We start from the raw sequence: 26,862 nt of genomic DNA on the forward strand, positions 1-26,862 counted from the left end.
TCAGGCAGTAAGTAAGGAACAGTGCCTAGGACATGTTTGTGATGGTTAATCATGCGTCAACTTGGCTATGCTTATGGTGCCCACTGTTTGGTCAAATACCAGTTTAGATGTTATTGGAAAGATAACTTTTAGATGTGATTAGCATTAAATTAGTAGATTTTGAGTAAAGGAAACCAGTCTCTATGTTGGGGGCCTTCACCCAATCAGTCAAAAGCAAAGCATTTAACATAAAACTAAGCCTCAAGCCTGCAACACAGAAACCCTGTCTGAGACTGCAGATTCTGGACTCAAGACAGCATCAACTCTTAATGAATCTCTAGCTGGACCCACAGATTTCAGACTGGCCAGCCCGAGTAACATTAGCCAATTACTTAAAATTAATCGCTTTCTCTCTCTTTCTTTCTCTGTTCTGTTCCTCTAGAGAACCCTAATACAAGGGTAGTTACTGCTCACGAGAAGCCCTGAGAGACTGAATACACAAATGGACCATGGATAGACCTTATACAAACATGGAACTTTGACCTACAATCTGCAGCAATCTCTGCAGAAAACCAAACCCTTTATCTACAAACAACAAACAACTGAGGAAGCCAGCCAGCTAGAAGTCAGACCTGCTATCCCTAGTGACAATCCAGGAAGCTAAATATTAACTTCTGTAACAATCATCCCCAAATGGCCAGCACTTGATTAGTAAGTGACAAAGTGACAGCTCCCCTAAGTTTGTCTGTTTTCAACTGAAGACCAAACCTAGAAAACCACATATGCACCCCTAACCAATGGCATTGGACATCCCACTTCAAATTAGGTTGCCTGCAGCTTCCCCATGCCAACAGCCCCTAACCACGGCATACTGAAACCTTCACTTTTTCACACTGTAAAGCTTTTCCACTCCTGTCAGCCATAATTTTTCAGCTTTTTTTTTTTTTAACATTTCTGATGGTGGTTTAATGTTTTCCATTTAAAAGTCTTCTGAGTTTTAAAAAAATTTTTTTAATGTCTATTCATTTTTGAGAGAGAGACTGAGTGTGATTGGGTAGGGGCAGAGAGAGACACACAGAATCTGAAACAGGCTCCAGGTTCTGAGCTGTCAGCACAGGGCCCGATGCAGGGCTCGAACTCACGAACCACCAGATCATGACCTGAGCCAAAGTCAGATGCTTAACCGAATGAGCCACCCAGGTGCCCCTGCTTTTTTAAAAATATATTTTAAAAAGAGTAAGTAAGTGGGGGACAGGGGCAGGAGAGAGAGAATCTCAAGCAGACTCCATGCTCAGTGCAGAACCCAACCCCACGACCCTGGGATTACAACTTGAGCCGAAATAGAGTCAGATGCTCAACCGACTGAGTCACCCAGGGGGCCCTTCTGACAGTTTTAAACATGGAAATCTTAGTTTCTCATCCACATCAACAGATACTAAATTTTCTACAATTCTTTTTGTTGTTAAGTAAGCGTCATGCCTAGCACAGAGCCCAACATGGGGTTTAAACCCACAACCCTTAGATCAAGACCTGAGCTGAGACCAAGGGTTGGATACACACTTAACCGACAGAGCGATCCAGGCATCTCTAAAATTCTACAATTCTTTTTTTTTTTTTAAGTTTATTTATTTATTTTGAAAGAGGGAGGCTAAGAGAGAGAGAGAGAGAACATGAACAGGGGAGAGGCAGAGAGAGAGGGAAAGAAAGACAATCCCAAGCTCCGTGCTGGCAGGGCAGTGCCCAGTGAGGGGCTTGAACTCATAAACTGTGAGATCATGATCTAAGCCGAAATCAAGTCAGATGCTTAACCGACTGAGCCACCCAGGTACCCCTTAAATTTCTACAATTCTTTATGCTCTGCTTGCCTTTGAGTCTCTGTCAAAACACAAGTGACAGTACCTGACTCCCTTGTAAGCTTAGTATAAATAGTCCTTGCTTTTCTGATTTGGTTGGTTGTTGTGATTTCCACAGCCCTAAGGTACTAAGATAGGACCTGCCTCAAAATGCTGCTGCCTACAGAGTCAGAATTTCCAGACTCTTATCATGTAATTCAGAATATGCACAATATATAATATGTATTCTTGTGTATTCGCCGCCTACCTGGCATTATTAATCAAGTTCAACGATAGGCTTTTTTTAAGGTGAAACAAATGGCAAGAGCAGACAAATGACTAAAAGCCTTTAATATAAAAGCAATTTAAAACATCTAATTATTTGATTTATGGCTTCTTGACAATAACTTGCTGACAACACACTTAATTCTAGAAGATTCTTTTTTAAGCATTTCTTTAGACTCAGTAAATTTACGATTACAGATAAAAATATAAATAGTATGTCTCTCTATAAAAGTGGCTTTTGACTGCCCCTGCTAGAATCTATAATGAATCTGCAAACACTAAGATTTGGACATGACAGTTACACAATTGAATTTACAAAAATTACTGTAAGTGGCTGAGACCTTTAATGCTGAGGATTAAAAGGGCCCAGGAATCCAAGTTAATGCCACATAATATAGGAATATCACAATAGGATGCATTTGATAATTAGATTTATTTATTTTTTTAACTAGTAAGTACAACGTTAAATCAGCAGAATTTCACAGTAGGCTTCTCAAGTATTTGATTTTTGGCGTATGGTAATTAAGTGTAAACCATTGCTTTAAGTGCTGTTTTCAACAATATGCAAAAATCACACTTGATTTAAGAACATTCATTGAATAATTTAAATTCTTCAGAAAAACATCAAAAATGAATTATCACTATATTGTAAACATGATCAATATAAACCTTAAGCTATGACAAAAAGATCACAATCCCAAAAAGCAGCACAAATCTCACCTCCTTCAGAGGGAAATGCATACCAAAATTATCAAAAAGAGAATAACAGAATTGACCTGTCAATTACAACAAGAGAAAGAGGAAACTGTTTTTAACAAGGATGATCCCTGTAAGGTTACAGCTGTGAAAGGTAATGAGGTGCCTTAAAATTTTCACTTGAAAATCCTGCAAAGGCTCTTTAATTGTCCATTTGATTACGCAGAGTTGACCTTCTCAGGAAGCAACTTCTACTAGCAGTCCTGGAATGCTAGTTATGACCTGCGTTTGGAGGGTGCTGTATTAAAAGTGCACAAGAAAAATGTTATTAGACCCACAGGCAGAGACTTCACTTCTTCTAAGGACTCTTTTCTGAATACTACCATTTTTTTATTTTTTTTATTTTTTAATGTTTATTTTATTTTTGAGAGAGAGAAAGACAGAGCACTAGTGGGGAAGAGACCGAGAGATAGGGAGACACAGAATCCAAAGCAGGCTCCAGGCTCTGAGCTGTCAGTACAGAACCTGATGCGGGACTGGAACCTGTGAACCACGAGATCATGACCTGAGCCAAAGTCGATCGCCTAACCAACTGAGCCACCCAGGCGCTCTGAATACCAGCATTTTTAAAATCTGCCCTTCTACTGAGTTCCCTGTCTATTGTAGGAAGAGAAGAAACCTTTAGAGTTTACAGTGAGGCCACTGTAGAAAACAGTGACCACCCCCTCCAAGATGAGGCACACAAACACCCCAAAATAAACTTACTGCTGCCTTCAAAGCTTGATCTAGATCTTCAAGTATGTCTTTTTTATCCTCTAAGCCCACAGAGAGGCGAATCAGTGTGTCACTAATTCCAAGGGCATCTCTGTCGCTCTTAGGCACTGATGCATGGGTCATGATTGCCCTAAAAGAAAGAATAAGCAAATTTTAGATCATTATATTGTATCTTATTAACAAATTACAATTATCTTCCACTTTTTTCTACTCTAGATGCCAAATTCTTCATATGTCTATAATTTTTCACAGGCAAAAAAAAAAATTTGTGAAAATTATCTTTTCTAGTCATTAAGTGAAAACGAAGATCTTTTATTGTTTTTACACCATCAGTGTTCTCAATCCAGACACTGAAGGTGCCAATCAAGCACTCCCATGCAGGAGGGAAAAACAGCCTCCAGTGTATGCATTTTAACACCTGACTGAATGAGGCTTTGGCCAAGTCATAAATCCCATGACCAAGCAGCTAGACTTATGGAGGGTCCACTGGACTGAGAGCCAGCCAGAATTAATTCCCTCTGAATCAATGGATTAATCCAGAATGGCACCTTATGAGGCTGATCAGGGAAAGTCAACCCAGGAACACCAGCAGTGGCCAGCAGTGAGCATTAGGAATTCCAGCACATATCCTATGAATGTAGAGGCTTGGAAAGATTTTCAAAACTACCTAGCAACCCATCGTCATCAACAAGTGTAAAGGTAAAGCACCTACCTAAAGGTCAGGCACCATAATAAGAATTGGGAAACCAAAAAAGGAGATATTTTCTCCACTCTAGATAACAAAGCAGAAACTAAAGATGATGACAATTCATGGAACAGAACAGTCTGCAGCAAATGCCAAACAAGTATGGACAGTAAGGATTACCAGAATTCAGAGGAGGGAGAAACCTGTGGGCGGAGGCATCATGGAGGAGATTATAGCCTTGCTGAGCCCTACATACATACGCTGTCACCAATACTCATCCTTTCCCTGCAAAAAAATGCCTCTACCCGCAAAATCAATGCCTTAGTTGCTTTGTCCTGTCTCACTTCAAATTCATGGATAGAAAATCTCAGACGCGGTCAACGTAAATGAGTATCTTCTTTTATCACTCTACTGAAGGTCTACATGCAAACACCCTTCTTAAAATGTTGACTTTTCAGGCTTTTAATTCCTTAAAAGAGAGTATACACAAAAAAATAAGAACTTAGGCCTCTGAGACCAACAGACCTATGCATGAATCAGTCCCTCCACACACTGGCTGAGTGGGCTTGTAAAAGTTACTTGTCCTCAGCATCGATGTCCTTATCTAAAATAATAATAGCTATCACTTATTATATGCTTGCCACAAGGCAGGTACTCTATGAGGTCATTTGTGTGCATTAACTCATTTTTAAAAAATGAATACACATTGGATATTTCAAAGTTTGGCACAGTCATTAATAGAAGAAACACATATAAAGCATTTACAAGTGTAAATGTACAAGTATGGAGTGCATTAGATGCCTAATAAAAAATAGTAATTCCTGGTAATAGGTGACATTTACAGGGCACCTGCTATGAATCAAGGCATTGGGTTTGGGATATTTTTTTCCCCATATTTCCATAACAACCCTAAGAGCTGAGTACAGTGCTATCTACATTTCACAACTCAGGACAGGAGAGATTAAGAGAGCATCGGTAACTTTTCTGAGGCCATGGAGTGAATTTGTGTTGTCAGGCTGGCAGACCAAGGCTGTGCACATTGGCTTCGCTTCCTCCCTCCCTTTTTGCAATGCTGTAGTCATTGCAGTGATTGGGAGTCACAGAAGGAGGGGGATAGAACAGACAAGCCCTGACCTAAATTCACTCGTCCACTGGCAGGCATTGAGGTTATGGCGTAGCTGGAATATCTGAGGGCCAAGCAACTTTAAACCAAATCCCCAAATAAATCAAGAGGGCTCTATTTTTAAGAGAGACCTAAAGTAATACACATTTCTTTACTATGAAAAATAACCCAATTTCATATGCGGAGTGTGCCCTCTTGTGCATCCAGACTTACTAGCAGGCATCTTCTTGAAGATTCACAAAAACCTATTTTTGTTATCTTAATTATTTGAACAATTATTTGGGCATCATAGATTTTTTTTTTAACTTTCTGTGAAACTTCCTGACTCTTCCCAGAAACTGTAAACTACCTACTGTGAGAGGGCAGGGCAGCAAATGTGCCTAAATTTTGGCAATCCCTGACACTCCTCAACACAGTGCTTCCAGAACACTGTTATTCCAGAAATGTTTATGAAAACTGAAACACAGAAACATACCAGGGACATTTAGTACACTTGATAACTATTAGGTAATGATGGTGAATTACCACTGCAATAATTACAATCTGTGGGCAGAGTGACACATAATAAAATCAGGACACAGCTCAGGAAGGCTAGGAGGGACAGGTAATCAATAAATGGCAATTATTATTTTAATTATCAATCACATTTTATGGATGAAAAACACTGAAAGCTTAGAGGTGAAGTAATTGGTGGGGCAAGTCTCAAACCCAGATCCAGGCTGCTTTTACCTCCTCTCACTGTTTCCATGGGAAGTTTCAAGAGTGAAGTTGCCAACATTTTCCCATGTTAGGAGTAATCAGCAAAACTTGCTGAATCTTTATTTCCTTGTCTATAAAATAAGTTGTTGGACTGATGGATCTCAGGCTGCATATTCTAACATCCTCTAGTGCTTTGATAAAATTAAGATGAATTGACTGGATCAAGAACACCAAGTTAAATTTGGGGCTATCTTGCAAATAACAGGAAGTCATTCAGGGTGTACCCAGAGGAACAGAAAATAACAGTATCTAGTAGGGCCCTCCTCTGACCATCGAGGGCATGGAGGTACTTTATCAGAGACACAGTCCCCATTTCAATATTTCAAGGAGATTTGAAATCTGCCCTTTTTTTTAAAATATATTCTTTTTTTTAAAGTTTATTTATTTTGAGAGAGAGAGAGGGAGAGAGTGAGGGGCAGAAGGAGAGGGAGAGAGAATCCCAAGCGGGTTCTGTACTGTCAGTGCAGAGTCTGACATGGGGCTTGATCCCATGAACCATGAGATCATGATCCCAGCTGAAAACAAGAGTCAGATGCTTAACTGACTGAGCCACCCAGGCGCCCCTGAAATCAGCCCTTCCAATACAAAGTCTCCAACCTCCCTTCTAGAGTGGAGTGGGATAGAACAGTCAGAGCTCAGAGGTCCTAAGATACAAGTCCCCTGGAATCGCCTTCAGGCTGAAGGGGGAAGGAAGCAACATTGGGCGCGGGCGGGGATACATATAGCTCACTGAGATTTTATCAGGGTCTCCATTCTATTGGGTTAAGAGTCCATTCTGATTAGATACCAAGATGCTGTTCTTATTGTTCAGTATCTTTTTAAAAAAAAAATTTTTTTACTGTTTCTTTATTTTTGAGAAAGAGCACGCACACAAGCAGCAGAGAGGAAGAGAGGGAGACACAGAATCCAAAGCAAGCTGCAGGATCTGAGCTGTCAGCACAGAGACCGACATGGGGCTCGAACCCACGAACTGTGACATCATGACCTGAGCTGAAGTCGGATGCTTAATTAACTGAGCCACCCAGGCACCCTTATTGTTCAATATGTTGAATTATTCCTGATTTTACCACACTCTTTTTCTAAACAATTGTTAAAGCTGACATCAAAGTTAAAACACGGAGAAAACAGAAATATACTCACGGAAGCTCAGCAAGACTTTCGTATCCTCCCAAGCTCTCAGCCAGAGTAAATAACTATGGCAAAGAAAACATTCGTTTAGATCTTTCACTAAAATAAAAATACAAAACTAAATGTTTTTAATAGAATGGCCCTGGACAGACGGTGAAAAATGGGGATTACGAAGAAAACACCAATCGGGCAAGAAACCCAGAGAAAAAAATGAAAATAAAATCCGTGACACTGATTTCACCCATTAGACATATTATGTTCAAACTTATAAAACATCAGAAGTTGAGGAAAGTGAATCTCCCATACCTTCCTAATTTGGTCCTATACGTAAGTATTAACATGAGCCCTAAAACCTCAGAATTATTGCATTTGAGACCTAGTTCTGTGGTTACTCTTAAATAAAACCTCTATATGTCTACCAAGTTACATACATTTACTTGTTAGTATGTATCACTTACTAAATTAATAATACATCCATTTAACTGCCTCCTGGAGTAGACGGGAAAAAAACCTGTTTTTGTATTTAGTGTTATAGTGTCATAGAATTTTACAAATATTTTAAAATTACTCTCATAACCGTATTTAATTAAATATATGCTATCTTTCTGCTTTTAGTACAACTGTTAGTTACCAGTAGGCTTTGACTAATCTGGCAGCAGCCTATTCATTGACTTGCAGTATTTAAAACTCAGTCTGCTGCATGAGCTCTGTAAGCCCAGTGTATGTAGTTACATAGACCTCTCTCCCAGGGCCCCTGAGAGCCCCCTGCTACCAGGAAAATTAGACAAAGGCCTCCCTTCCTTCACCACAGGCAGACGCAGCCGGGAGGCACAGGGTTTAGAAAGCCCTTCGTAGGCTGGATTTCAGAATAGCCTTTGTGCAGTGCCCTGACAGCACATTAATTGGAAGTTTCATGTACTATTTCACTTGAAAGTGAATTTTTAGAAGTGAATTTTTAAAATAAATTTGAAAAACCAATGCATCAGAACATTCTGTCACTCTCGAGTTCATGGCTATGACTCGAGAGTTAAGTAAATAAACATATTCAGATGTCTGCTACTGAGCCAAAGTCATTTTCCAACCCAATGCATTTCATGATAAGGAGGTTTGTGGGTGTGACTTGCAGGTACAAAAACATTAATCCGAGTTGGGTGGAAATGACAGATAATGAACTGCTGTAATTTATCTCTATGACTTATTTACTTTTAAATGTTTATTTATTTTGAGAGAATGAGAGAGCATGCATGTGCAAGCAGGGGAGGAGTAGAGAGAGAGAGACAGAGAGAGAGAGAGAGAGAGAGAGAGAGAGAGACAGAGAGAATCCCAAGCAGGCTCCACACCGCCAGTGCAAAGCCCAATGCGGGGCTTGATACCACTAACCATAAGATCATGACCTGAGCCAAAATCAAGAGTCAGACACTCAACCAACTGAGCCACCCAGGAGCCCCTACCTCTATGATTTAAATACCTCTTTTGAAAGTTTACCTTTAGGTTCTTGAGAAAAGTCTCAGCATGTTGAAGAGTGCCCTTAATATAAAAGGTGATCATCCCTGGACAGCCTGTGCACTGACGCCTTGCCAGCTCATGCTGGGGATGAGAGGGCAGTCCTATAATCATGAGGCATAATAAGTCTTATTTATAGTCAAACATGTAATTTCAGAACAAAAAAAAAATCACTGTTTGCCAAAGCAAACTGCAAATAAGCCTAATAATAATGAACTTTATGCCATGGTCACGTCTGACGACCTGTTCTGGCCCCTGTCTCTATGTCTCTGGCTTCATTTTGACCTATCTTTTCTACCCTCTCCATGCTGGAGCTACATTGGCCTTCTTTACACTGATTACCCCAGCCACTCTGTTACTTATCATTCTTTAATTTCTCGCTTAATATCTGTCTTATCCACCAGACTAGCTCCGTGTGGAGAAATCCATTTCTTTTGTTAATAATTGGATCCCAGTTCCTAGTACAAAGCTTGGCCCGTAGTTGGCAATTGATAAGCATTCACTGAATGAATCTGAATGCCTGTTCATGCCCTTCTAACAAGTGCTACCCATTCTTCAAGACACAGCCCAAAACTTTTCTCCCTCCTTCCATTTAAAATATACACCAGTCGGGGCGCCTGGGTGGCGCAGTCGGTTAAGCGTCCGACTTCAGCCAGGTCACGATCTCACGGTCCGTGAGTTCGAGCCCCGCGTCGGGCTCTGGGCTGATGGCTCGGAGCCTGGAGCCTGTTTCCGATTCTGTGTCTCCCTCTCTCTCTGTCCCTCCCCCGTTCATGCTCTGTCTCTCTCTGTCCCAAAAATAAAAAAATAAACGTTGAAAAAAAAAAAAAAATTAAAAAAAAAAAAAAAAAAAAGAAAAAAAAAAAAAAAATAAAATATACACCAGTCAATAGCTCTTTACCTAGGGTACATATGTAGTTCTGTCTTGGCTTACCTTAGCTCCTTGAGGGCAGGGATCAGGCTTAATTCTCCTGTCCACCCAGACTATATGGCAAATACCTCAAAGGGTTTAAAATAACTATTTACTTAAGACCACCACAATTTAAATAAAATAAATTCAAAGAGTAATACAGAAGTCTGCTAACTCCACATGAGCATTCTAGATATTGCCTGAGGTGAAAAAATTCAAAAAGCAAGAGAGCTTTGGGGGAATTTTGGTACGTAAGTATCAAGTCTGAATTTGACGAATATCAAGTCCCAACCTAAATCAGATAAAAGTTAGAGCTAATGCAAAATAGTTGACTGACAAGACTATAAGCAAATCAACTGGAAAGAAAAATGGTGTAATCTTGGAATAAACACAAACTTCCAAGCTAAAGGCCATCACAGGAACATCTAACACATAAAATCAATTTCCTAACATCCAAGCAGCCACTAGACTATATGCAACACAAGGCCACAGATCAGGTCTATCTTCTTCGCCACCAGACCCACCACAGAGCCTGCCCATGAAACCCTAGGAGTCTCATTAACGTACCAGGATAAATAACCTTTTCTACCCTAGGATTAGATTCCAGAAACCGAGCAACTGCCATCCCATTTTCGAAATGCTTCTCCATTCGGACCTGTAGAGTCTTCAGACCTCGATTGCAGAGGTAACAGTCAACAGGAGATGGAACTGCTCCAAGAGCTGGAAAATGAACATATTCTGGGTTAGTCTGAAAGGTGGGAGGGACCCAGAAGATTCTCTCACTCTTTTTCATCATTGTGACTCTCAGAAGCCAGCTACAAAGGCCAATGTTTGACTTCTCGGGGGGGAATTAATACATCCAATCAGAAGCATGAGAATGAAGGATAAATTATGCTTAAAGAGGAGCGCCAGGGTGGCTCTATTGGTTAAGTGTCCAACATCGGCTCAGATCACGATCTCACCATTTGTGAGCTCAAGCCCCGTGTCAGGCTCTGTGCTGACAGCTCTGAGCCTGGAGCCTGCTTTGGATTCTGTGTCTCCCTGTCTCTCTGCCCCTCCCCTGCTCATGCTCTTTCTTTCAAAAAAAAAATAAACATTAAAAAAAAAATTATGCTCAAAGAAATGGGCTTTTTAAATTTTTTTTTAACATTTATTCACTTTTGAGAGTTGGAGAGAGACAGAGCATGAGTGGGGGAGAGGCAGAGAGAAAGGGAGACACAGAATCTGAAGCAGGCTCCAGGCTCTGAGCTATGAGCACAGAGCCCGACATGGGACTTGAACTCACAGACCGTGAGATCATGACCAGAGCTGAAGTTGGATGTTTAGCTGACTGAGCCACCCAGGTGGCCCAGAAACAGGCTTTAAAATGAGAGGGGAAATGAATATCCTGCAAACTACACATGAATACAATATGAACTTTTCAAATATGAAGTAAATAATCCTATGGTTTTGATTAAATGACACAGTGCACATAGTTTAACCTCACATTTCTTTGAAAAAGTAGAGAAAAATAGCAGTTCAGCTCCTATTGTTACTGAATGTTCTTCTAGCATTCTATTTAGCTTTTGTCTGAAGCAGCCGAGGAGTTAATATGCCTCCAGGGTACATACCTCGCCTCTACTTTATATAAATGAAAGGAATTTATCAAGCAATAAGTTTTGCTTTTCCTCCTTGGTGCTTCCTTGTTTTACTTTAATACTTACTTCCTAGGGAGGCATTTTTATTCCTAATTATGTTTCTCTCTTATCTGTCAAATTGCAATGGTTAACGAAGTGTCCTCAAATAAACCCTTACCTATACTTGAGATAACTAAACTATCTAAACAGGACATGGTGTTTAGACATCTGTTGAAAATATATAAGTTCACATATAAGTTCACCATTCTAGATATAAAAGGTATAGTATAAGAAAGCCATTATTCCAAAGGTTTTATTTAAAAACAAATCTAGTAAGTTTGAAAATGAAAAATTCATGTGGGCTTTACCCAATTACAGTCAAAATTAACATGGATTTGAAAAATAACAAAATTGATCCCTTGAGTCATGTTATAAAGTCCTGCTATGATCTCTCTAACTATATTTTTATATCCCAATTTTTCTACTTTCCTTTAAAACTCAGAATCTTTCTCCCCCACATCTCATTTCTTCCTAATTTAGTAGAAAGCTATCACTTCTCAACATTTAGTGGAAATACAAATTATCAAATGTAGTCCCTCTGAGGGGTTAAGGGGAATTCTGGACTTTTCAGTACTTACAATTCTGTAAGAAGCGGAGCCTATCATGGAGGCTCTCAGAATTAAGAGACACTAAGCCCATTACAACATCACTGTGGCCTAAAACAAAACAAAAACCTTTAAGTTAAAAACAATGCACGTCTATTCTTCATTCTGGAATTTCTAAAATATGACTTTCACTTGAAAAAACTCTTTTGGAAAATGATAGAATAAGTTTAAATAAACTGTATTCAATTTGATAGTACCAAAAGCTATACCTATAATAATAAAATAAAAATCACATAAAAATTAAATGTTTCTTTTTAAGCTGTCAGTAGGATAAAAATGTAACTTTTTTTAGTAAATTTCAATCCTCTGTTTGTAAGTCATGAGCATAGTTTTGTCTGCTATAAAATGGAATCCCATATTTAACCAAAGTATAATTTTTTACTTTCTACATGAGTCACAGAGAAAACCAGAATAATAGAAGAAAAAAATATCAAAATATCAAACCCTATGGTATTATCATGTATCCATGGAAAGGAACACTCAAAGTGTAGACTATGTATGTCTTACCATTCATGTATTTTGTTGCTGAATACATACAAATATCAGCTCCCAGAGCCAAAGGCCGCTGAAAGGAACAAAAGATTTTCATTTTCAATGGTAAAGCACTTGAAAATATGCTTCATTACATGCTTATTTGCTATTGTAAATTTCATTCCTAGTCTAACTTTTCAAAAACACATGCGTCTTAAAATTTTCCAGGATCTCTGATGCTATCTTTTCCCTTTCTCCCTCCCACCAAATAAAAATACAAAGTATTGGACCCAGTATTCAATCCAAAAAGCACAAATTTTCTGGAAATAGCAGATAAACTCAGGTCAACTGGTCTCCTGAACTTGTTTCTTTAGAGCAGTTGCTAGCTGGCCCTAAGTGTATTACTAAATTTACAATGCAGAGATGCTGGCATTTTATGACTCAGTAAACACAAAAGTAGTTGACATAAACATTCAGCAACTGTTTCATCAAGTGAGTATAAAACTAATATGCTTAGATCTTTGATCATTAAAACCTTATAATGTATGCTGTAATTATTCACTTGATGTGCCATGATCTTGACTCTTAATTACTCTTTTATTGTACCAGTTGTGCCAAGTGTAAAGTCACTTAGTAAGAAAGTTGTTTGGATTGTTTTCCCTCACCCAACTTTCCTGCAAATCAATCCTTTAGTCTTAAAATGTCTTTGTTTATAGTGAGAGTTAAAGTAATAATCAACTTATTCACTAAACAATATATTATCAGCATCTTTCCATTTATACATTCTCTCTTTTTTTTTTTTAAAGTAAGCTCTATGCCCACTGTGGGCCTTGAGCTCACAACCCTGACATCAAGAGTCACATGCTCTACTGACTCAGCCAGCCAGAAGCCTATTCACATTTACATTTTCTGTAAAAGAAAGTGTGGGCGTGTGTGGGCATGTATGTGCGTGTGTGTGTGTGTGTGTGTGTGTGTGTATTAATTAACCTCACCAGTTGTTTAGTCTTTGGAAGGTGTTACTATAACGGGGCTATAGGGCTTTTTCATTTGAGGTATTTCAAAAACAGGATATTTTAAATCTGGTATTACTCAAAGCACTCTCTACATAGGTGTTTGCTCATCTTCAAAGTGATGGAGTCAAACTAGATGAGGGTCTCTTCCAATGCTAACATTCTGTAAACTCTGGTCAAAAGAAAAGGAAAAATGAAGACCAATAACTAACACCTGTTGAGCTTAATATGTGCTAAGAACCATGTTAATACTTTACCTATCCCAGGGAAGCACAGTACAAAATATTTTACCCGGCTCAATAAAATCAGTACCTTAAGATTCTAATTGTACAGATGAGGAAAAAGGACTAAGAAAAACAAAATAGATCACTCAGATTAAAAAGCTGGGAGAGCTGGCACTCACACCCCGACTACATGAATCTAGAGGTTCTATCCTGAAACACTGAAACTTTATGCTGGTATGTCCATTTTGCCTTTTGTGACATTTATAGAAGATCCAGAAGACAAAAAGTAGGGAAGAAGGAGAATGCATCCAGTTTTCAGGAAGGTAAAATAATGAGAGGACCTCTTCAGAAGATGTGATTTATGGAATTAATACATGCAGTTCTTTATGGACAACAATGATTCTGATTAACTCAACTGGAATGAATCCAGGTTGAAATGGAGCAAACTGCAGTCCCTGGCATGAGGAAATGTGATGTGGGCTTCAGAAAGGTACAAAGACTGGACCTATTTTAGTGACAGTAATAGCGAAAAAAAGGGCCAGGCGTGATGAGTAATCTGGGCAGGCCCAGGCTAAAACAATTCATGTAGTCTCCATGGGAATATACAGGACTTAATGTGACTCAGCTAGAGCAATGCTATGCTGTGTTAACTGGCCTAGTGTAAGTAGTATATGGGGTAAGAAGTTGGGATAAAGAATCCAAGAGTGAAAATCCCCTGGGACAAATAGAGAACTCCAGGAGCTTTTCACTTGGAAACAGACTGTTTTACCTGATACAAGAAGAAGCTAAAGATATATCGTGAGCCAAATGTAGGTGGCCCATGAAGCTATCCAATCAATGTAGCCAGGAAACATGTTTGAGGAAAAGAAAAGAAAATATGGTAGTGCCTTCTCACTAAAACAGAAGAAGGTGAAGAACAGGTTTATATAAACTCCCAGGAAATCGGCCAGTCACATGAAGGCAGCAGCCTGCGCCAACTTCAGGAACCCAGAAAAAAAGGGGGCAAGTATAAACAATTGGCTATAAACATCTGCCTAATTTAAGAGTAGCAGAAAATGAGCTGGGCTTTCAGAAACTCTGCAGGAAGTGCTTTGAGAATGAGCATAAGGTACAAGCAGGAAGGAAAGAGCAAGGAGAAGGTAAGCTCCTAATAAGGAAAGGAAACAGATTGGGCTACTCCAAGGAAAGAGAGAGAACATGTGGGAAAAGGGCAGACAACTAGTCAATTATAAGGAAATCCCTAGATGATCTACCAAAAGGAGCAAAACAGAAAGAAGAATATGGAAAAAAGTAGGAAGAAAAAGAAAAGGAATGGAGGGTGAATGGGAGGGCTTGAGGGGGGTGGGTTAGGAAAAGAGATAGCTTAAAAGGAGCACTGCTGGGGTGCCTGGCTGGCTCAGTCAGTTAAGTGTCTAACTCTTGATTTTGGCTCAGGTCATGATCTCATAGTTCATGAGATTAAACCCTAAGTCAGGCTCAGTGCTGGGTGTAGGCCCTCCTTGGGGTTCTCTCTCTCTCTCTCTCTCTCTCTCTCTCTCTCTCTGCCCCTCACTTGCTCATGTGTGTACATACACACACTCTCCTTCTCTCCAAAAAAAAAAAAAAAAATTAATTTAAAAAAATAAAGAAATTCATAATATAAATAAGGTAAAGCTATAAAGAGCTGGACACTGAGGCACTGAAAGAAGAGAAACTAGAAAGGAGGAAAGTGGAGAAATAACATGTGTGACATACACTGAGATGTCGTGGAGTATAGCCTGTGTTTTCCATTTATTTGGAAGGTTAGCCAGGTTTAATTATATAATGCATTTTATATATATATATATATATATATATATATATATATATATATATAGTAGTACATTTAAATATACATTAAATTATATAGCTTAAGATTTAATTATATATTTTAATAATAAAAAATAAACACATAATACATACATTAAATATATAACATATCTGTTTCAGTCACACCATATATATAAAAAATAATATAACTGACTTGCCAGCACATAAACATTGAAGTCCCTACTATTTATAAAGCACTGACAGATAAAATCACATAAGGTCAGCTCTTCAGAGTCTACACATCCTAAGAGAACTTAAAAGCTTTTTTTTTTTTTTAATTTTTTTTTAATGTTTATTTATTTTTGAGACAGAGAGAGACAGAGCATGAACAGGGGAGGGGCAGAGAGAGAGGGAGACACAGAATCTGAAGCAGGCTCCAGGCTCTGAGCTGTCAGCACAGAGCCCGACGCGGGGCTCGAACTAACGGACTGTGAGATCATGACCTGAGCCGAAGTTGGACGCTTAACCGACTGAGCCACCCAGGCACCCCGAGAACTTAAAAGCTTTAATTAAGACATTTAAAACACACAAAGTCCCATACCACATATTAACCTCGGGTTCAAAAGATATTAACTAATGGCAGAAGGGTCCCATTAAAAAAAAATTTTTTTTAATCTTCATTTTTGAGAGAGAGACAGAGTGTGAGCAGGGGAGGAGCAGAGAGAGGGAGACACAGAATCCGAAGTAGGCTCCAGGCTCTGAGCTGTCAGCACAGACCCCGACACGGGGCTCAAACTCACGAACCATGAGATCATGACCTGGGACGAAGTCGGACGCTCAACCGACTGAGCCACCCAGGCGCCCCTAGAAGGGTCCAATTTTAATTTTTTGTGTAATCAAGAACTATGATTATATTCCATGAGTTTGATAACGATTTTAATGTAAGCAAGTCTTTCCTTTCCTAGTTACAGGTATCTGTGTGGTCTACTAATAATGCCAAAAAGTTATTTTCATTTACCTGGAAATACGCCGACATGAAAGTGTTATCCACGACCAAAATTATGTCGCCGTGTTTATGGACAGTATGTGCACAGGCTTCAATGTCAATCATCTTCAAGTTAGGGTTTGTGGGGGTTTCAATCCAAACAAGCTAAAACAATTCAATAAATGACAATAGTTTATAACAATCCACTGCACAAACATACATCTCATATATTGTAACCATCTGGCAGACTATAGTGGAAGAGTGTAGGTGATGAAGTTGCAAGGTTTGAATCTGAATCCTAGGCCCCATTAATTTCTGAAAAGTCATAGCTAAGTAACTTACCCTCCATATTCCTCAAATTTTACATCTGTACAATGGGGTTGATAATATTTATCTTATGGAGTTGTTATAAAGATCAAATGAGATGTTACATAGAAGCAGAAAAGTGCTCAAGTTAATTATTGTAATTACTTTCCATGATAAAGAGGATGAATTTCAAAGACATAGTTCAGTGTCTAGGAATTTTGTTCTCAAAGGTAAATAACACAGAACACTAAGATTATTACAGCCTAGAATTTTCATTAAGGAGAACTACCCCTAAGCTATCAAACATATTCTAAATATTAACTTAAAAAGTGCCATATGCATTAGAAACTGTAAAATAAGTATCCAGAACTTGAACAGCATGGGTTTTAAAGTAAAGGAGAGAAGTTACACACAACAGAAAACCTGCTCACAGCTCATTTAAGAGACAGTATCATACCCCAAAACTTAGGGCAATTCAGGCACTGAATAGTAGATGCTTGATAGTGATTGAAAAGACCAAAGAAAAGAATTCTGTTTATTAAACAAGATGCCATTGCATTAAATGACATTACCTATAGCTTTCTTTTTAAAGGGGTTAATGATTCTTTATTACTATGTAAATGAGCAAGATATCTAGTTCAGTATTCTTCTGACTCAAGAGTTTTACCATGGAAAAGATAAGGGAGTTAATGCATATTCTATAAGAATTGAATTATTTTAAAAATAAAAAAATACTTTGGGTAAGAATTTATTACTCCCATTCACAATAAAAAATTAGTTAAAATAAAAATAAGTAAATAAATACCAAGTTGATTTTACAGGGACTTGAAAAATCTACTTCATATGACGAGGCAGATATTTCAGGGGGGAAAATGTATTAATTCAAGTCAGTAAAGAGCCACTACATAAAGTTCTGTTGACAAGAATTAACATACTCACAATTTGCTTTCCTCCCTTAGAAAGACTCAGACCAGCTATTTTAATAAGTATCTTTTCTCCTAAGCAAGATAAAAAACAAGTTCCTTTGAAAACAAACCTTAATCACTCAAAGCTCACCCCTGTGTTAATCTTCAAAGTAATAATTTGTGTGAGAAAAGGTTTTCGTTTTTTAGCATTCACCACAACATAATCTTAGATACAATTGAAACCTTTTAATCATTAGCAAAAAGTTGGAAAAGGCTGACTTATAAAAGACACTGGTCCTTCTTTTACCCATGCAGAATTTGAATGAGGCCCCAAAAAAGAATATCACATATGCCATTCACTCAGGCACAAAACACCTTCCGGTGGCATACAAGATTCCCAGGACGGAGGCTGAAGATTGTTTGTGGCCTATTCTCTACTTGTAACTATTATTTTGCTGAAGTATCACTTAGAATTCTTAAAAAGCCAGTATGCTGAGGGTTTGGGTCTGGCAAGCTTCCTTTTCTGCAATCCAATCTCTGTGATGACTGTTACCAGTACCAGCTTGATAATGCAGTACAGAATTGTATGCTTCTGCTAACAAATCTTTTTAACAGTTTTTATGTGTTAGATACAATCCTAAGCATTTCATAAGCCTTACTTCATCTACTTTACACAACCACCTTTCTATAAAGCAGGTGCAATTATCCCCATTTTGGAAATGAAGAAATTGAGACTTAGGTTAAATAATTTGCCCCTGATAATACACCAACTATGATACAGAGTTAGAACTTGAACCTTGCTATGGAATTCATGTTCCTGAACATCATGAGAAGCCAGACCTATCTTAATCTTGTTGATGGTTTCCAATGGCTTCTAATAAAATTTGTTGTGCATATTTAAATTATGTCCTCTAGTAAACAAAATTATAAAAACACAACATCACACAGAAAACAGACAAAACTGAAAACTAAGTTACCTTGGTTTCGGGTGTAAGGGCTGCCTCTAGCAACTTGGTCTTGGAACAATCAACAAAAGAAATCTTTAATCCAAATTCAGCTGCCACCTGCCTGAAGTACCTGTTTGTACCTGAGGCAGGAGAGAATCAGACAAAATGGAAAAGACACTGTACTGAGAAATATTTATTCCTTATAGGCATAAATACTTTAAAAATATAAGGAAGTGTCAATCACCAATAAAAACAAAATCAACAACAATTCTACTTTGGTCAAATAATTTAGCTATCTTGTATAATAAAGAAGATAAGGCTTGGATTTTAAACTAAGAGTTAAAGGGTCAAATTAAACACACTTGATATCTGCACCAAGAACATGAAGTGAAGCAGAAAATATTTCTGAAAGCATACAATCTCTGTTCTTTAAACATTAAGTGGCATGCATGCATCAGTATCTTTTTAACAATTTTTTCATAGTAATCAAATTTAAAATGACTGAACCACTGCCAGTAAAACGTTCAAAATAAATTTTCAGTCTGATTATGCTTTGATAATAGAAAAAAACAGGTTATTATTCTTTGTACTTTCTCAATCTTTTTGTTATGTGGTTCTAAAAGCTTTAATGATAAATGAGGCAAAAAAATCAAACTACTAGCTTATAGTTTTACAGTGAAAGAGAGAAGTCATTCAACCTAGAATAATTTCTTTCATAAACACTGTTCTGGATTTGATTTTTACATATGCAAATTTAAAGGAAAAATTTCTATTATTGCTAGTCAAGCAAAAAAAAAATACTCTATGACCAAAGATATACTGAACTTTGATGTTATAAAGACCAACCCTAAGTAACGTAAGATTGAAAAAGAACGTAAAGAATTGTTAAAAATCAACAGCAATTTTCAAGATTTTATACCTAAGTGTGCCAAGAGGTTTTTATAATGCATTATAAAAGCAACTAAGGGTTTGCTATTTTTATAATTTCTATTCAACAAACTATCATAGGGAACAACCATAAATACCAAGCAGTTGGCAAATTTCTAGGAGGGTTAAATGATTACTAAAAGTAAGATTTAACTTTTTGTTAATAGGAGATAGATAAAATAATATTCTAGAAGTTTCATTTTAATTATCTGGAAGCATGTGGAATATATATATATATATATATATATATATATATATATATATATTTACAACATTTTTGCTATTGTTTTGAACACAAAATCAGTCTTGCTTACAGGGCAACCTGTCTCCTTTACCTTCTTGTCCACCACTTTAAATAACTTGCATTTATTTATTTATTTTTAAGTTACTCGCAATGAAATTGTTTAAAATTTGAAGTTCTTAAATTTGGATCCATGATGGACTTCAAGAGGTAAGACTTCTTGACCCTAAACTTAAAATGATAAACATTGGGTGTAATCTTAAGTACACTTTTTAGGGGGAAAGGGGCCCATAGTTTTCGATAGATTCTTAAAAGGTTAAGTGTGTGGCAGGGATACAGGGGTGGGTAGAGGTAAACTCTTGAGAGTGACCTGGGTTATAGCTCATTCTCATTACAGGTAAAAATTCTAAATAACACTAGAATACTCTCTCTTTAAACACTATCTTCTCTGTAGTAGAATATATGTAGAAGGTAAATCAGGTCCAACATCCTCATTCTAGCAGTTTAAATAAAATTATTATTAAGCAATCTCTCTAATAAGCAGTTCCAGAGCATGGATCCTAAATGTTTATACTCTTCCTTTACCAGGTCTGGGCCAGCATGGAGGTGTCCCTCACACCTTTAAAAGATAATAAATAATCAATAAGCCTGGTAACATTGTTAATATAATTCTGGACCTACTTTATTGTCTTTAACATATCAGTTGACACAACATGAATGAGAGAGGTCACCTACCTCCATATACATCATCCATACAAATAATTTGGTCTCCTGCTTTTAAGAGATGGGTAATAGTCACAGTGGCTGCTAAACCTGAAGCAAAGGCCAAACCTAAAATAAAAGCCAAGTTAGAGTAAGCCAAAAAGTTAAACCTAAAAGTTGAAAAACACCTAGAGTATTTACTTGCTTTACTTTATGTACCTCTCTCTGCTGTTAAGGACAGCCATTACTACTGAGTCACCAGAAGTCCTCCAGTTAATAAAATTGCCAAATTCCCTTGCTGTTTAGGATAAAGTATCTTTTTTTTTTTTTTTAAGTTTATTTATTTCTTTTGAGAGAGATGGAGAGAGAGAGAAAGAGAGACAGAGAGAAGGGCAGAGAGAGAGAATCCCAAGCAGGTTCCACACTGTCAGCATGGAACCAGAGTCCAACTCAGGGCTCCATCCCATGAACCATGAGATCAGGACCTGAGCCAAAATCAAACACTGGATGCTTAGCCAATTGAACCACTGAGGTGCTCCAAAGATAAAATATCTTTAGCATAAAAATGTATAATTCTGCTTTCATTATAAAATTTAAACATTTCAAAGAAATAATTCTTTACAAAATTCTGAGATTAAAGGCCAATTGCCAATTAAGTTACAATTTAAAAATAACAAACTCTAAAAAAATTTCAAGCCTGAAGAACAGAGCTAAGATAGGATCACTCATTAACTATATGGATATCTCAAAATCAGACTTGAGATGTATCTGGTAAATTCTAAAAATTTGAGTTTTTGAAGATTTTTTAATGTGGAATCTCTTTTAACAAATACGATCCTGAAATCTCATATAGAACAAAAATAATGAAAACAACTTAAAAACAAAACCTGGCATTGTATACATTAAACACTGTAAAAGAAAATATCCTGACAAAATGTCAATACATCACTGTGATGATAAAAATCACTATATGGTAGAAAGGATAATTCAATAACTTGAAAAATGTAATTATTATAAAATCTTCTCAGAAGTGTTTAGGTTGGGATTACAGTTCTCTTCTCAGCAGACCTGTGATCCAACAATGAATTCATATAGAAGGCTAAACTTTAAGCCCAGTTAAAAACAACCATGTTTTCTATATCCCACTTGAAAAACTTGTTGGCAAAACATATATAAATACTCAGCCTTTATACCTCCCACAGGAGGAAATAATGCTCCCCATATAGTACTAAATTATAGTACAAGTTTAGTGTTTAAAAAGAACTCCCCTAATGCAAACTAGTGCAGCCACTCTGGAAAACAGTCTGGAGGTTCCTCAAAAAATCAAAACTAGAAAGAACTACTCTACACCCCAGCAACTGCACTACTAGGTATTTAACCAAAAGATATAGGAGTGTTGTTTCGAAGGGGCACATGCACCTCAATGTTTATAACAGTGTGTCGACAATAGCCAAAGTATGGAAAGAGCCCAAATGTCCATCAACTGATGAATGGATAAAGAAGATGTGGTATATATATACAGAGAGAGAGAGAATAGAATACTACTTGGTGATCAAAAAGAACGAAATCTCGCCATTTGCAACAACATGGATGGAACTAGAGTATACTATGCTAAGCGAAATAAGTCAGAGAAAAACAAATATCATATGACTTCACTCATATGTGGAATTTAAGATACAAAACAGATGAACATAAGGAAGGGAAGCAAAAATACTATAAAAACAGGGAGGGGGACAAACCATAAGACTTTCAAATACAGAGGACAAAACTAAGGGTTGCTGGAGGGTTTGTGGGTGGGGGAGATGGGCTAAATGGGTAAGGGGCATTAAGGAAGAGACTTGGAATGACCACTGGCTGTTATACATTGGGGATTAATCACTGGAATCTACTCCTGAAATTATTGCACTATACGCTAGCTAACCTGGATGTAAATTTAAAAAATTAATAATAAAAAAAACCTCCCCTCATCCAAAACAAAAGGAAACCCCCCCAAAAAATCCCAACAGCTCATATTAAGATTTCTAACCCCTACACTCTTGCAATGAGAAAACTCAGAAGACTCTTATTTTCTATTCACTATTCTGCCCTCATTTAGTAACATTTATATAAAAAGTACAAAGATGATTTAATGGTAATCCACTCCTCTCATGAAAAAAAGAAGATTCAAGGAGTTAATCCCTCATCTCTGAGGTCACATTATCAAGGGTACCTGGGTATTGCAAATGTTCCCCGATGTTATTCTCAAGCATTATCAGGTGACTGAACCAGAGTATAAGAAAGTTTATATTCTCAGAGGCAGTGTTATAAAACTCAGTTAATATTTATCTATTTACACTGACAGCTCCAGATGGAGAGTGTATTTACACGAATACTAGATGGCAAATTCTGCCATTTTGCCTCTAATCATATTTATTTTTACCTAATAATTACACATACGCATATCACGCCATCTGTGGGAACTTAGACAAAAAAATTCAATGTCTTAGTAAAATAAAAGTTTTTAAGTAGCTAATCCTTACTTCTTTCCAATTTAAAATTCTGTGTCTCTATGATTTTGTCTACACAGAGAAGACTGGGTTCTAGGCTTCACAAACTTTGAAATGGAAATCACTTACTGTACTTGGCCCCATCTAATGCTGCCACTGCTTTTTCCAAGCAATTCCTGGTGGGGTTTCCAGAACGACTATATTCAAAACCCTGAAGAAAAGAAATGAGAGTTAATCCTAAGAGATTTAAGTTTAGTTATCAGTGTCCTAACACAGCCACCTCCACAACTACAGGTTCATCCTACCATAATGAATTTCTATTATTTAGTTATGACATGTCTTGCCATTAAACAGGAACAATACTGTGGCTGCAGCCAGTGTGACTAGAATTAGGTATCTGCCGCTTATGAGCTGTATGCCAAATAGGTAAGTTACTTAATGTTTCCTAGAGTGAACTCAGTAGCTATGAAATGGGAATAAAACACAGAAAAATAATTCGTAAAACTGTTGTGATGATAAAACTATGTAATGTATAATACATTTGCTCCATGGTGACTGGCACATGCTAACTACTAGAAAAGTGGTTGTTTTTATTAGTAGTAGTATTACTATGTTAGACTCACCTTTACCCGTTCACCTGGGGGCATCAGGTAAAGGGAATCACCAGAGCAAACAGACTAAACTTACTTCTACCCTATATTTCATTTTCTAAGAAATCAGTGGTACAAGTCCTGTTTAGCAACCTACAAGAAACTATCAACAGATCCTACAAATGCTCAAAGTTCAGATCTTGGCTCTCCAGAGCAACTTGAAAATATGGAGAGTAATTCTTGGCAAAGTGGCTACACACAATTTTTTTAATTCGGTCCTTTTACATGCACCGTACTAGCTACGTTCATCTAGTCATTTCATTTAATCCTCGTGCTCTGCTTTTACAAAAGTGAAGCCAAAGACCATGGAGAACATCAGAGCCAGTATTCAAACCCAGGATGTAAACATTGACTAAAAATATAATTTTCTCCCCATGCCTCATATACCACATAACAAAACACATTGTTTCTGATTTGGGAGCCCAGGTATTAATAATATATACACATATATATTTTTTTTTAAGTTCTGTTGCTTTGTCTGTTTCCTTGTTTTTGACAAACTGAGTTGACCTATTTTATAGGGTTCCAAGATATCCTCCACCCTCCCTCCCATCACCTCCTTGATGTCACCTGCAGCTGTACTCCCCAGACAAAAAAATGTTTGGATTCATGTGGCCACTGCCACAGAAAGGCACCCCATGTTTCCATAATTATTCACTGCAGAGATTTAACTTTTTTTGCGGGGGGGGGGGAGGGAAGGAGAAGTATATCTCAGTGGCAAATTCCCACCCTCATGGAACAGGAGAAATAGATGCTTCTCATTCAGCTCCTCAGATTGTCTTTAGCGCTCTCAACTGAGTTTTTAAAGGTATTAACAGGATTTTACCTGGATTTTACCATCCCTGCTGGCTCTCTGAAAATACTTAATTATTAATATCTAGTTAAATGGTTAATTTTCCACCAAGAGCTCAAAATTGGGCAGCCACACATTCACAAAATTCTACATCAGCAACAGACTGCATGCTTGGAAAACAGATTGTATAACACGTTTTGATTCCAAAATACAGTAGCTAGAAGTATCCTAAACCAACTGTAGAAATGCTCTTTGAATTCTATCTCACAGGGGCTCAGTAGGTTAAGTGTCCAACTTCGCCTCAGTGGCTCAGTCTCTCAGTGGCTCAGTAGGTTAAGTGTCCAACTTCGCCTCAGATCATGATCTCACGGTTCCTGGGTTTGAGCCCTCCTTTGGGCTCTGTGCTGACAGCTCCGGGCCTAGAGCCTCCTTCTCACACTCTTCACTCTCTCTCAAAAATAAATAAACTTTAAAAAAAAAAAAAGGTTTTTTTGAAAAGAATTCTACCTCACAAAACAAAGAGTTAAGTTTAAAATAATTTTTCTAGATTTATATAACATAACACAATAAAGAGGTTTTTGAAATATAATCAAGGCTTTGGACCTAACAAGTTTATTTAATCAATTTCCTTAAAAGCTCAGCAATTTTAAATACTTCAAGATCCCGTCAATGTGTTATCAAAAGGGAGTAACAAAAAGAATCCTCCTTCAGAGCCTTGTAAGTCATTTATCTCTAACTCTGGGTCAGTTCCTTCTGTATAAAACTTGTATAATACCTGTCCTGCCCTCTGACCTGGGGGAAGTGTGAATGTGAACACCGTGAAATACCCACCTACTGAACAATTATAATGTACGATAAAGCTTAACATATGTATCAACAATTCATGTGGTAAATACTATTATTAACCCATTTACTCAGGATCAACCTGAGGCTTGGATAGGTTAAGCAACTTGCTCAAGGTCACCCAGATCAGAAGAAGTGGTGTTAGAATTCAAACCTAGCTCCTCTGACCAGGTGATTTGTGCTCTTAATCACTAAGCCTCACTGCATAAATGATGCAATGGGTTAGATTATTACTAGTATTATTGGAGTAGAGCAGAGTGTAGCCTAATGTCTAAAAGCAGGGTTCTAGAGCAGAGTTGGAATCCTAGCTCCACCACTTACTAGCCATGTGGCCTTGGGCAATAGTTACTTAACACTTTTAAATGTTTCTTCCTGAGAAAAATGAATACCTAGTTCACACTAGGGCTGTTGTGAGAATTATCCCAGAGCATACCTGAAATACATATGATATACTATGTGTAAGTCTGTATCTAGCCCATAGCAAGTACTCAATAACTATTAATAACAATACAGCCATTGGGCATGATCTTGATTCTAGGTGAGTTATCAGATCCCGAGTTTTTTGGGGTTTTTTTTTGGTTGACTCCCTAGTATGTCTTTATAATTTCTGCTGCTGAAAGTAATTCAACAAAGTTATGACCCTCAGTTTTGAAGTGCAAATTTCCCAAAATTACATGAATTTCAGTTTAAATCTACATGGCAAGTTGGACATACTGTTCCTTCCAGTCCTGCTTTATCAAAAGAAATGTGATCACTTGACCATCAAATACAAAGATTTAATGCAAGGAAGATTACAGGTGTAGTAAACATCTTTTGGGGATGCAAAGTGGCTACACACAATATTTTTTTTAATTTGTATAAGCCATCTTATAAATTATTTACATGCCTTTTTATGTATAAGCCATCTCTCATTTCCCGCCCAACCCTTGACCCCATCCACCCACCTCCCCAGCCAGACCCAGCTCACCGAGTGATGGCCGGGAGCCTCTTGCTTGAACGTGGTGGACAGTGAAATGGGGGGCACCACAGCATGGGAGGTCCATTGCTCGGGTTCCTGGCCCACATGGATGGCCTGCGTGGCGAAATGTTGGAAGCGAGGCTGGAAACCGTACAGGGAGGCGTCTTTTTCCTGCATCCTGAGCTGCGCGGGAGGGAAAGAGAAAGAAGGCGAGGAAGATATAACTAGACAACTGGTACGACGGGCCTGAAAGAGACACAAGACTAGACGAACGAGAGCCAAAGAAACGGCGGGTGAGCCACCGCGAGCGCACAAAAACCGGGCTCCCCGATTCAGTGCCTGACACTTTAGTAGCCGGCCGGGAGCTTTGCGTTCACCGCAGGCGGAACCAGAGAGACCCAATGAGCTAAGGCCCCGACGCGACCCCTGTTCCTCATTGGCCGGAAGCGGAGGCGTTGCCTGGAGCGTCGTTGGGACCGCCCTTCCCCGTGCTGAAAGTGGAGTGAAGCGGGAGTCAGTGTGTCCACGTGGTGTTAGTCCCTGCGGGCGAAATTCCTGAGTCCGGCCCTGCGGGAGGCTGACATACTGGCTCCAGAGAGCCACTGAGGCGTCTGTGTGACCTCAGGGCAGAGGTTCGCCGGAGACCGGGAGAAAGGCTGGCTCAGTTTGAA

The 26,862-nt window shown here is 38.1% G+C and overlaps 1 protein-coding gene across 1 annotated transcript; it reads right to left on the bottom strand.

The window, feature by feature from the left end:
- Positions 1-2,510: 2,510 nt before the first annotated feature.
- Positions 2,511-26,586, bottom strand: CTH (cystathionine gamma-lyase). Its single transcript, XM_060626318.2, has 12 exons — positions 26,201-26,586; positions 23,077-23,158; positions 20,495-20,590; positions 18,622-18,731; positions 16,467-16,598; positions 12,463-12,520; positions 11,929-12,006; positions 10,242-10,394; positions 8,747-8,868; positions 7,274-7,326; positions 3,558-3,696; positions 2,511-3,090 (listed from the first exon to the last, which is right to left on the bottom strand). The coding sequence occupies exons 1-12, from the start codon at positions 26,366-26,368 to the stop codon at positions 3,064-3,066; spliced, it is 1,218 nt and encodes a 405-aa protein (XP_060482301.1). The 5' UTR covers positions 26,369-26,586; the 3' UTR covers positions 2,511-3,063.
- Between the last annotated feature and the right edge of the window lie 276 nt (positions 26,587-26,862).

Source organism: Panthera onca, chromosome C1 (assembly GCF_046562875.1).
Source record: "Panthera onca isolate mPanOnc1 chromosome C1, mPanOnc1 haplotype 2, whole genome shotgun sequence".
Classification (NCBI taxonomy): Eukaryota; Metazoa; Chordata; class Mammalia; order Carnivora; family Felidae; genus Panthera; species Panthera onca.